This window comes from Palaemon carinicauda, chromosome 33, assembly GCF_036898095.1.
Source record: "Palaemon carinicauda isolate YSFRI2023 chromosome 33, ASM3689809v2, whole genome shotgun sequence".
Classification (NCBI taxonomy): Eukaryota; Metazoa; Arthropoda; class Malacostraca; order Decapoda; family Palaemonidae; genus Palaemon; species Palaemon carinicauda.
In genome coordinates, this window is record NC_090757.1 from 5570879 (window position 1) to 5584197 (window position 13319).

The following is a 13319-nucleotide window of genomic DNA, read 5'->3' on the forward strand; positions in this document are numbered from 1 at the left end:
GGCTGCGGACCTTGCGAGGGCAGGGACTCCTTATTTTTGAGTACTAACATACTCAGATAAGGAACCCCCGGGTAAAGCCCAAAGCCAGATTGGCTGGGACGTCCACTCTTCTTAATGGGTGACTCACCCCTAATAAATAGCGTGGTTTGTATTCCAGTTACGGAACAAATGACAAATTCGAAGATAATTTGCATTTTTCGTAACTATACAAACCTTAGCTATTTAAGCAAACTTACCCACCAGCCCTATCCCCCTTGAAGTCCTACCTCCAAGCAAAGTGAGCTAAATCACAGGTGTGTGAACGGGAGTGGTAGCAAGCTACCCCCCCCCCCTACACCCCGCTAACTAGCATTATGGGTAGTTAACCCTCGCTAAATTTTAATGGCTCGTCATTTCAGCTCTGCCGAAAGTATAACCCCTATTAAATAGCTAAGGTTCATATAGTTAGGAAAAATACAAATTATCTACAAATTTGTCATGTTAGGGACCTTATTGATTCTATTCCTCTGTGTGTGTTGATACAAAGATGTCTGGTGCCACATCAGAGAAGGATTGTATCCCTCACTTGCCAGTGTCTCAACCCTCTCATTATCTCAGTTAGGAACAAGAAGGAAGTGTCTAGACACAGACTTACTGGATTGGTGAGGCTACTTGTTTCATATGTAACTTTCATTTGTGTGCACCTCTGCTAACCCAACAAAAAACTCACAAGCTTAGCCCTCTCAGTAGCCTTCTAATTTACCTGTTGTCATATTTGGAGCATAAGGTGTTAGACCACCTTTGCTTCTCTTTACCTTATGGATGTTGTTCATAGGCCTTTGGACCCCTGTTCTTTGGTCCTGAGGTGGCTGTTCAGTAGGTGTGTAACACTCCATCCCCCACACTGGACTTGATATCCATTTCATCTAAGGCAACATGTTCAGCATAAGTGTCAAGGAAAGGTAGAATGACTGGCTCTTCTGCCTCTTTCTTGTTTCCTTCTCAGGAGGATGCAGCAGCCCCAACCATTACATGCTAGTCATATATCTGGTGCTGTAGCAACTTTCACGTAAACTACATCTGTCAAGAAGCAATTCTTTGATCCTGCTGTCAGTGGGAGGATGTGTCACTGTCTAACTAAACATTTCTCTTGATGGGGCTGGTTAGCTGGGGACTTCATCTCCTTGTTAGGGAGATAGATTTTCTGTCCTAGCACTGGCTTCATTTCAAGTCATACTCATTTAGGCCTTAACAATTTCTACATTCTTATGATTAGGTGTTCAGGAGGTTGTTGGGGGTCACCCTCCTTGTATATTTCCAGGAATGAAATGAACCTTGCAGTTTGGTTCTAGGGGACTTCTTACCACCAATAAGTGAGTCTCCCTATTTTATAGAACAAAATGTTTGTGGTTTTTATTTTTCCTTGCTAAGCAAACCTGAGTCCTTTATTTGAAATTGTTTACCTAAACAATTCCTCTGTCCAGGCCTAAGGAGAAGATTGGCCATTCTGTGACAAGAGAGTGGGATGGACTTCCCCAACACACCATCTGCCATTGCCAACTGATTTGTTGACAATTCAATGGCCATTCCAACTTTGTTGGAGATATATCCCTATTTTAAAAGACCCAGATTTGTAAAGCTTCAAATAATGCACATAATTTTAAGAATTTATTTTAGTTACTATGGTAGTAGTTATGTATACTTGTAGTAAATACCGTATATTACTTTTAGTAGTATATTTTTAGTAATACCTGTAAAGGTTTGATTGGATGTTTTAAATCTTTCTTGAAACAGAGTTGAACAAAGATCTAGTTGATGGGGCTATATTAGTGGTGAGAAGTGCTGTAGCAAATCAGATTGATTGGCGTCAAATTGAGGAGTTGCTGGCGGAAGCACAGGCTCAAGGTGATGCTGTAGCCCAGTCCATTAAACAACTGAAACTGAAAACTAACACCATCGTTTTATCTTTAGGGTAAGTTTCTCAAGTTATGACCAATATTTTTATTTGATATCCCTTTGATCATCATTATTGATTTTAGATCGATTCATGTTTTTGTCAGGTTTCTAGGTAAGACCCTATCTTTAGTCATTAGGTCCCAACTCTCTTCCTTGAGGAATTCTGTAAATAACGGGTCATCTGAACTATGGTTGCTTGAAAATTTTATTCTTTGAAATACAGTAAAATAGTTTCAATAACACACACACACACACACACTCACACACACTCTCTCTCTCTCTCTCTCTCTCTCTCTCTCTCTCTCTCTCTCTCTCTCTCTCTCTCTCTCTCTCTCTCTCTCTCTCTCTCTCATATATATACAATAATACCCCTCCCTATGTTGTTAATTGGTTCCAAGAGATCCAATGTAATTCAATTTTGTTGGACTTTCTCACATTAAAGAGATGTGTGTTCAATACACATTCTGAACATGAAAAGGTACTTACAACTTTTTATCATTTTATAAAAACCAGATACCTAAATAATAAGCTTTCACGTGAAGTAAGATACTGTACGGTACAGTTCTTCATCGTTATTATATGACTTAGGGACCGACAAAAGGTCAAGTCAAACTGCCCAATGTGGATTTAATTTTTGTATTTAATATTTAAGGATGAGCGACGTAAAGTTTGAACTGGAGTATTTCAAACTGACGTAAAGAGGGGTATTGCTGTTGTATGCCTTTTAATTTGCTGTATTACATTCAATTATTTAATATAAAAAACACAACTAAAGTACTATATACAGTACTGTATATTACTGTATTAATAGATCATAATAATGATGATAGTAAAAGAGTAGTAAAAAAAACAAATACACAATAACTTAAACATCAACACCTGCAAACTATTCGTCACTCATTTCATAAAAGGCCCATATGTATATAGAAAGTATTACAAATGAAATACTGTATACAGAACTGTATATTATTAAGTAATATTTAGCGATATTAAATGCTTGATAGGAATAACTCATATGTTATCAGTGATATGCAAGAAAAGAAATGAAGGTATAAGGAATAAAAGTAGACTGAAATAAAGAGTAGAAATACAGTACATGAACACAGAAATGAAAAGATAAATTAAAAGAAAATTGAAAAAGTTGGGAGAACTGGAGAAACCTTTTAGCCTTTAGGCTATTATTCCCAACACAATTAGGAGATATGACTTTACAGCAGCCTACTCTACGGAGGGTTTATGTAATGGCAAGGGGGTTTAAGAATGTTGCCCAATGCTTACGTGTTTATCAGCTGTGGATTAGTGAATTTGTAGCCTCAATAGTTCAACAGCATATAGTTGAATCTTTGGTGGAGAATCAGTGGTTATGTAGGTTTTACTGTACTGTATATCAGAATTAATTTTACTAGGAAACTTGCAAATATGTTAATTTTTATGGAAAATGGGAATTGTTTCAGGTACAAAATTTCTTGAGGTTTACAGCATCAGTATTTAATACAAGTAATGACTTACAGTAACTAAACCATCAATGAATTATATGTAAAGAATACTTTTCCATGGACTTTTGAAGTTGATATTACAGTACTGTACTCTACCATATTTTGTGAACTTATGGGACATACTGTTCTTTATTCACTGTGTTTAATTTTATTCTATTCTGTTTGGATGAAAAAGCTGAAACTTTTCTGGTCCTTCAAAACTGAGCTCGTCTCTGAAAAAGAGATGGGGTAGGCAGTGATTTGCAGTTTGTTTTTCCATACAGGTTAAAACTCCTTAGTCCAAAATTCCAAAATCTGAATCCGAAAATTTCCAAAATCCTAAAGTTTTTTAAATGATGGAAAACATAATTCACAGTGCTGGGAACGTCCTACCAAGTACAGCCGTTTCTCACGTGACCTACCCATCAACCACATGGTATCACTTTGCCGTTAGCATTTGTCATTGTAACCTCTTCATTCCTTATTGTGATTACAGCCTTTTGTGTGCTCTGTGCTTTTAAATATTCTTGAAATGTTGATAAAGCTTGATATACGTTTATAGCTAATAGTGAAAAGAGAAAGAGAGAGCACACATTTTATTGTTGAAAATACTTGAAAACAGTGTAAGCATGAAGTGCCTGACTTTGGGAGTTTGATGTTAGAACAACTATGACAAGAAATACAAAAACAACTGTGAAAGCTCTATTCTGAAAGTGATGAGTATAAGTTAATGAAAAATAGGAAAAATCATTACATAGAATGAAAATAATCTAAAGATATGATGGTGTTTATGTTGGGTGCTGTATTCATCTTCTTTTAAGTAGTAATTGTATGATTCTGGCAAGTATAAGATGTCATTTTAATTGCTCTTCTATTTATGTAAAATCAGTGATTAACATGAGAATATTATGGTGAAAATAATCTCTGATGTTTTATAAGATATTAGATATACCATCGACAATTTAACAATGATTAACCAGAGAATAATTGTGGGAACCAATTGAAATTACTTAATAGAGTATATTTTTGGCACATTGTATTTCTGATGTTTAAAGATGGTAGTTTCATTAAGTTAACCTTAAGAAGAAAACCTATTCCCTCCAACCATTCAGTATCATTTACTAATTGCAAATAAAAGCTAAATTATAACTAAATGAATTTCTGAGTTCATGCACCATTTTCTTTCACATATAGTGTTATGTAAGTTTTATTTTCTATTTAAAAATTTTTGATTTACAATGGTAACCAATCTTCAGGAATATCTAAATAATTGCACATGTTTTTTAATGCGTAGTTGCTATGGAAATTACTGTCATACACGGTTTGTATTTGTTGTTACTATCAGTGTGCGTGTTATTTAGAGTCGGTTAGTTAAATATATTGAAGAAAAATAGAAGTTGGGATACTACCACTAGAGAGTTATGGGGTCTTTTGACTGGCCAGAAAGTACTACATTGAATCCTTCTCTCTGGTTACGGTTCATTTTCCCTTTGCCTACATATTCACACACCGAATAGTCTGGCCTATTCATTACATATTCTCCTCTGTCCTCATACACCTGACAACACTGAGATTACCAAACAATTCTTCTTACTGCACTGTAATTGTTCATTGGCCACTTTACAGGGTAGAAAAGACTCTTTAGCTATGGTAAGCAGCTCTTCTAGGAGAAGGACACTCCAAAATCAAACCATTCTTCTCTAATCTTGGGCAGAGCCTTAGCCTCTGTACCATGGTCTTCCACTGTCTTGGGTTAGAGTTCTCTTGTTTGAGGGTACACTCGGGCACACTTTTCTATCTTATATCTTATTTCTCTTCCACTTGTTTTGTTAAAGTTTTTATAGTTTATAAAGTGATATTTATTTTAATATTGTTGCTCTTCTTAAAATATTCTATTTTTCCTTGTTTCCTTTCCTCACTGAGCTATTTTCCCTGTTGGAGCCCCTGGGCTTATAGCATCCTGCTTTTCCAGCTAGGGTTGTAGCTTAGCAAGTAATAATAATAATAATAATAATAATAATAATAGGGAAAGTATCTTCTATGCTATAGATTTGAAGATGATTACCCTACAGCTTAACAAATCTATTGCAAGTAATAATGCAACCTACTTTGTTTACTAACAAACTGCAAACTTTCTTTTAAGTAATCAAAGCAATAAGAATATGTGATTTTCACCAGTATTAAATAAAAGATTTGTGATTCTGCCACTACAGTATGGGGATATTCCGAAATCCAAAACTCTTCCAATCCTAGGAATTCCAGATAAGGGATTCTCAACCTGTATATCAAAGTTGATGTTTTTCTCTCTTGTATTTGGATGGTATATTTGAATTAGACCTATATGATTATAGCTATATTGCATAGATATCTTACTGAATTTGCGAAGGAAATGCATGCTTGATTTTGTTTATTGTACACTACAGTATTAGTCGTTTTAATGTTCAGCCTAGAACATTTCTGATTGTTCTCATTAAGCAAACTTTTGCATGTTTTGTGCCGGAAGTGAAGAAAATTACTGTTATAAATTGATTGAAATTCTGTTTCATCAATTCTGCATATCGGTTTTCCATTAACATTCTTTTAATGGTGATAAGAGATAGTGCGCTATCTTGGTAAAGGAAGACCACTGTTTCGTTGGCATAGATATCTAGAATAGTATTCTCTTGGTCTAGCTGCTATTCCTATATAGTCTCAGGTTTTTGGTTTTTAACTGTAATTTTTTCCCTCCGAGTCTTGATCCTATTTTTCTGTCTTTGCATTTCTTAATGTGCTTATTAGTGTGTCGTTGGTCATATGACAAAGATACAACAAACTGGTTTACAGGAAGATTGACCAACAAAGCAGGCATAACAGATGTGCAAGTCTAGCTACCGGGTTTAGAGGACGTGTGGACAGTTATAGAGGTAGTCAGTATTGAGCGAATCATTGGGTAGAGGGGACAATGATTGTTGAGTGAGTCTTTTTAGTGGTAGATCCAGCCAAGTTGAGATTCTGTTATAAGTGATGTTTTTTTATGAATACATCTAATTTGTTTAGATAATTTTTTTAAGAAAGAATAGCTTATAATGAATTCTTTCTTATGAAATCATCATCTCTCTACTCATCGACCTGAATAAAAGAGATTGAGGGAAGAGATTGGTTCAGAATGATTGGTCAGCATGAGGTCACTCAGAGACTAGACTTCAGGACTATGTTGGCATACAGAGTCAATTATTATTATATTGGTTTCAGTTTAAATATTTTTATCATCTGCACAGATATCAGTGTGGCAGTGGAAATGGTACTTGTATGTAATTTGTAAATTTTATATTGATTTTATGAAATTAGGGGGAGATTGTTCGTCCCTGTTGCACTTACCATGAAATCACAACAGTTGGGGTTTACTGTAATGTAATCAGGTATCCAATAAGTATAAAATTTTCTATTTTATAACTGATTGCATGTTTTATCTTTTGTATGGGTATTTTGTATTAATCCATAATAATGAACATTATTTTGATAATTTAATATATTAATGTTTTAATAGGGATCCATTTGATCGTGATGAAGATGATATGTTCTTGGACTCTGATGAAGAACGTGAGGAGGGTTGTGATTCTAACAAAATGAGACCAATGGCTGTTGAAATTGACCTTGATCTCTCTGCCATGGCCAATGCTAGGAAGTAAGTATTTTCAAATTAATGTTGTTATTCATACTAGTGTTACTCACTAAAGCAACAGTATATAGTCCTGCCCAATTATTAGTGCTAATGTCTTTATATGTTTTTTGCAAATAATTAAACTCGCTTTTCTTACACCTGCTTCCCTACTTAAAAGTATATGAATATAAATTTAAGTAGCAGATATGACTAGCAGTGTGTTGATTGGTAGTAGATGAGCCATCTCTCATCTGTTGAACATTCTACTTCTTCAGGTAATCTTGTAACTTTTTTTTAATGTTAACCTTGATTATCTTATAACTTTACTCTTATTTTGACCATCATCACCTAATATAATGAAAGTGTTCTTTTAACTCTTGTCTATCTTGTTCTATTTCTGTCAGAAGTTCCTCTTGGTCATTTTTTTTTATTTGTGCTTTCATTATAGATTAGGCTTTCTCGCTGATCAGCTTCTTGTTACTCCCTTGTCTTTGATATTTATATGAAATTGCCTCTTCTCATCTTTGCATTTTGGTACTGCTTATAGTATAGGGAGTACTAAAGGTTCTGTGTTTTGTTAGTTCAGCTCATAACTGCATTACTGTCTACCTTTTACTTTCCAATCATCTCATCTGATGTCTTCTCTCCTTGCCATCCAAATTCGTAATCTTTGTATTCCTTCTATTTAGACTTGACAAATGAAATCCTTTTGGCTATTTATGTAAGCCTCTTGGTATGGGATTTTGTGATGTGGTTGAGCAGCTTGATGGTGATGATGATTAAGCCTCTCATCACATGACCAACTCATCTCAGTTTTTAAGGTCTCAAACTATTTTCCAGCCACTTGAATACTTCATCTTTCATAGAAAGGCCATAACATCCAGGAAGTTGTTGTGTTTACAAGTTAAGTTATACAATATTCTATATTCAATACAGGTAGCCATTGTTTCATGATTGGTTGATTTATGTGTTTAATGGAATACCTTCTGACCTTTATCCAAAGATGGACTTTACTTTTGGCTATATATGTAAGCCTCTCTATTCATCTTGTTAGGTTAAAGATATTTGTTTTCCATAAAATACTTTACTGTATATATCTTAACTTAATACTCTTCCATTGTAAGACATAGAACTTTAATGTGTATGCTCTAAGTCATGGAAGCTCGGTACTGTCTGTACATTTAAAGAATATCCTATGAAATTTTCTAGGAACCAGTGTCACTCACGCTAACTCCTTATATGAAATTTCTGCAAATTGTAGTCTTTATCATTAGCAGTAATGTTTTGTATATAGATATACTGTAGTTATTTCTCCTTATGTGTAGATTCACCATCTAAATTGGTGTTATTGAGTAGTCACTGTGGTCTCTTCAAACTGAATCACTTTGACCATTTAATGTCATGCAAGATTTTTCTAGAGTGCAGTTTAGTATTGACGTGTAGTTCTGTGCACATACCTATGCATATGATGATTTTTTATGTCAGACCTTGATATTAGCAAATATAGTTATGCACAACAAGGCCTTGAAATTCTATGAAATATTTTTGGAGATTTATTCACAATTATAGAACTTTAAATACAGAACAGGTCTTGTTAGAAAAGAAAAAAGCTATTGCAGTAGCACATAAGTGTTTAAATATTCACCTATATGATAGTATCGGTCTCAACTTACTCTCCATTGTTATATAACTTGAGTATGCTGGGCTTTATTTGGTCCCAATATTTTAATGTTTTTCCAGTTGTAGTGCATTCACTGATATAGTCTTGAATGCACCTTAACTGAAAAGGCAAAATACAATGAGTTATATAAAACCAAATACAGCTCTGTCTATTCAGTAATGAATTATAAGAAGAGACATTAGGTTGAGACTATAAGGCTAATATTTAAATAAATTTCAGACCCCTTGTGTAATATTGGGTTTTGGTCTTTTCTATTTGGTGTTGTATAACTGTTTTCCTGTATTTGGTATTATATAACTGGATATTATTATTTTTGTATTTTTTCTCAATACTGAGGTACTATTCTTGTTATAATAGGAAAAGGGGTTCTTGGGGTGTCATTCGGATGCAGCGATTATATGAGGTTTTCTTAATTCACCTATATGTCTGTTACCTAACCTCAACGAATGGTAAAATCTAACTGTAGTTATAAGATTTAGTCATTAATATCTTAACATGCTTAAAAGTAGGTTTGTATTTATGAAACAACTAATAGTTATCCAGGCCACGTAGTTGATGCCTAGCCTACTGAAATTTTGTCCATCTGTAAAATTAACTAATCCAGAAAGACTACCTTCCAATTCATCTGAATTATTATTATTATTATTATTATTACTAGCTAAGCTACAACCTTGCTTGCTAAATATAGGATGCTACAAGCCCTAGGACTCCAAAAGGGAAAATAACCCAGTGAGGAAAGAAAATGCACAAACAAATATCAGAAATAATGATTGAAAGATGTACCGTAATATATTTTAAGACCAGTAACAATGTCATATGTAAACTATGAAGAGAGACATATATCAATCTGTTTAAAATAAAGCATTGGCAGCAAGATTAAGCTTCTGAAGTTCCATCAATTCAGCTGCCATATTAGGAAGATCATTCCACAATCTTGTCACAGCTGGAATAAAACTAGAATACTATGCAGCATATGCATTGAACTGAGTTATTGCTGGGAAATCAGTACTCTCAGTGTTAGTATTAGTCTCTTTTATTATTATTCTTTATGATTTTTCAGTTGCTAGGAATGTACTGTATCTCCATTAAACTCATGCAATACTCAAGATCTTTATTCGATAGATCATCGTTTGATGTAGCTGCAGTTGCCTTTATGTTGTATCTTACGGATGCCATTCATTTGTATGAGGAAACTCTCCCAATACAGTGAGTAATTCTCTCAAGGTAAGCTTTTACCTATCTGCCATCATCATCAAAATACTATCTCCTTCACCTTGGGCATGTAGACTCCAATGTTCGAGTTTTCTCTCGATCTAGGCATCACTCTTGCATTGTGATCATAATTGGTTTCCGATTGTGTATACTTGCAGATTGATACTCTGTGAAGAATAAGCTGGAAGTAACTCAAGTGGATGCCATAGAGCTATATGCACTTAAAATTATCATCAAAATTTAAGGAAAGGTTGAAGAACTCAGAAGTCACAACTTCCAACCTAAGTGAATATTTACTTGCTTCTACTTACTTAATTATCTGGCACCCACGAGATGCATAAGGCCTCAATGAATTCATGCTATGCCTTTCCAGTGCCATTTCACTTAGCTTTTACTATATAAAAGCTCAGACTATATAATCTTATGGGAATTCAAAGATTTCCCCTCGATTGGTAATAAACTCTGGTATATAGACTAGAATCTAGGAATGAATGCGGTTTGGAAGTTTTCATAATTTTACTATCCTTTGTCTTTAATTTTATTGTCTTACCTTTACTTACAGGCTCTAAGGATTAATAGTATTCTAGATATTTTATTCCATCTGTGACCAAAATGTGGAATGATCATCCTATTAAAAAGTTGAAGTTCAAAATTGGTCAGATACTTTTCTATTGAGCAGATTGATATGTCTCATATCATAGTTTATGTTATTTGTTTTTTTTATTTTGAATTTTATTTCCTCTTTTTTTCTGTACAGAGCTGCTTTTCCTATTATGGTTGTATGGCGTGCGTGTAGCATGCATGTATTACCAGCTAGGATTGCAGCTTTTCTTGTAATAACTATAATAATTAGTGACCATTCTTTACTAGGGATAGCCCCACATATTGATAACCATTGCTTTGCTAGTTTAAGAATCTTAAGACATGAGACGAAATAAAGAGGTTTGCATCTATGAAATACCATAAAAGTTTTATACTATATCTATATATATATAGTCCTTTTTACATCACTAGTTTTGTGGTGGGTGAAGAATGCTTTGTGTATTTTGGTTTTTCAAAGAGGTTTTAAGAAGAAAATATATTTTTTAAAGATTCCTAAAATTCAATCTAGCTCATGTCAACATTTTCTGCCCATATAATTTTCTGTGTAATTTTCATATGACTAAGAAAGTTATGCTGTTGAAACAGGTATTTTGATCAAAAGCGACAAGCTGCCAAAAAGGAACAGAAGACCATAAGTGCATCTGAAAAGGCATTGCAGTCTGCTGAAAAAAAGACACGCCAAACTTTAAAGGAAGTTGCTGCAATTACAAATATTAACAAAGCAAGAAAAGTTCATTGGTTTGAGAAGTTCCTTTGGTTTATATCATCAGAAAACTATTTAGGTGAGTTTTATAAGTGAGTTTTATAAAAGTAGCCTTCACAGTTTGTATACTTTTTGGCTTATTTGGTTTTCTTTCTTGACTGCAGTTTGGTACAGTATATTGATATCTAACTGAGAAGATAAGGAACATAATAGTGGTCTTTTGGTTAGTTGTTGATCTAGATCACATTTGAGGCAAGAAATTGGCAAAGAATACTTTTGCTCTCTTCTTAAAGTAAACATCTGTAATGGTGAAGAAAAGATATATGTATATAAGACAAATAACTAAATTGCAAAACTGGAAAACTTTCAAGTAAGTTTTTCAAAATAATAAAAACTATGTTAAAAGGTACAGGGTTACATGAGGAAGAGCAAAACTTTTACAAATATAAATGCATTTAGACATGTTTATACTAATTTGACCCGGTAGGAGATTAACATGTAGGTTGTACCTTTGTGTAGCAGTCTGTAAATGGTCTTGAATTTTTTTTTTTCCTTTGGCCCCAATTGCATTACTTTCTGCCTTTTACATTGTTTCATCCATTTCCTTTTATACCTGATAGTATATATTTGATTCTATGAAAATAGATAAATAAGAATGATTTCTATATCCCAACACATTTTTTATTTATGTAAGCAGTAGGATACATTCGTATACCTTTTCACAACAGTTCCAAAATGTGTAACACGCAAATGCGGTAGTTATTGAATGAAATTTCACTAACATTCACAAAAAATACTACTGAAAATACCATAATTTTCATTTCAATGTGCCCAAGAAATGTTTTAGTCTGTTCTTAACTTCATTATTGCATGGGCTATATGACACCCACAACAAAGCCAAAGCAGACTCACAAGATTCAAAACTAGAATCTTTATAACAAACATGAACACTGAGCTTCATGAAATGTATGAAGAGCTTTTTGCATCAAATAATAAAGGTCTGATTTTGTAAGGTTGTTGAAAGGAGAGCAGGCAAAGAAAAGGTGGCTTAATATTTTGAAAGGTTGCTGAATGTTAAGGATAAGAATAGGTAGGCAGATATACTGTAAATATTGTTGTATGTATTGAAGTGCTAGTGATGGGAGAGGAGAATGATAGAGAGATTACAAGAGAGGAAGTGAAGAGAGCACTAGATAAAACGAGAGCTGGAAAAGTACCTGGTATGAATGGAGTGAGGGTTCAGATGTTAAAGGAAGGGTGTGTGACTGTACTGGAATGGTTGGTGAGATTGTTTGATATATGCTTGTTGTCAGTGGTACCTGTGGACTGGATTTGTGCATGTATTATACTGGTATATAAAGGTAAGGGAGATGTGCATGAGTTGTAATTCAAGTGGTATTAGTTTGCTGAGTGTGGTTTGAAAAGTGTATGGTAGAGTCCTAATTAATAGGATTAAGGATAAAACAGAGGACTCAATCTTAGAAGTACAGGGTGGTTTTAGAAGAGGTAAGTTGATGTATGTTTCGAATTTTTACAATTAGGCAGATATGCCAGAAATATTTAGCAAAAGGTAAGGATGTGTATGTTGCAATTAAGGATCTAGAGAAGGATTATGATAGAGTTGATAGGGAAGCGATGTGGAATGTTGTGAGGTATATGGAAGTCGTGGAAGGTTGTTGCAAGCAGTGAAGAGTTCATACATAGGCAGTAGGGTATGTGATAGGATAGGAAATGAAGTGAGCGACTGGCTCCCAGTGAGAGTGTGGCTGAGATGGGTGTGTGATGTCGACATGGTGGTTCAATTTGTTTGTTGATGGAGTTGTGAGAGAGGTGAATCCTTGAGTGCTTGGTCGAGTGTATAAATTGATAGATGAGAGTGATCGTGACTGGGAGGTGAATTCCTTGTTCTATGCGAATGATGCTGTATTGGTTGCAGACTCGGAGGTGAAGGTGGGTCAATTAGTGACAGAATTTGGGAGGGTGAGTGAGAGAAGGAAATTGAGAGTTAATGTTGATAAGAGTAATGTCAAGAGATGCAAAAGAAGGGAGTGTGGTGTTAGGTTGAATGTC

General features: G+C 34.4%; 1 protein-coding gene across 2 annotated transcripts in view; it reads left to right on the forward strand.

The window, feature by feature from the left end:
- Positions 1-13319, forward strand: part of LOC137625826 (ribosome quality control complex subunit NEMF-like) — a 143917-nt gene that overhangs the window by 69455 nt on the left and 61143 nt on the right. For both annotated transcript variants that reach the window (XM_068356712.1, XM_068356713.1), the window contains exons 9-11: positions 1774-1951; positions 6937-7074; positions 11132-11328. In XM_068356712.1, coding sequence (XP_068212813.1) covers positions 1774-1951; positions 6937-7074; positions 11132-11328 — 513 coding nt within the window. The remainder of the gene's footprint in view (positions 1-1773; positions 1952-6936; positions 7075-11131; positions 11329-13319) is intronic.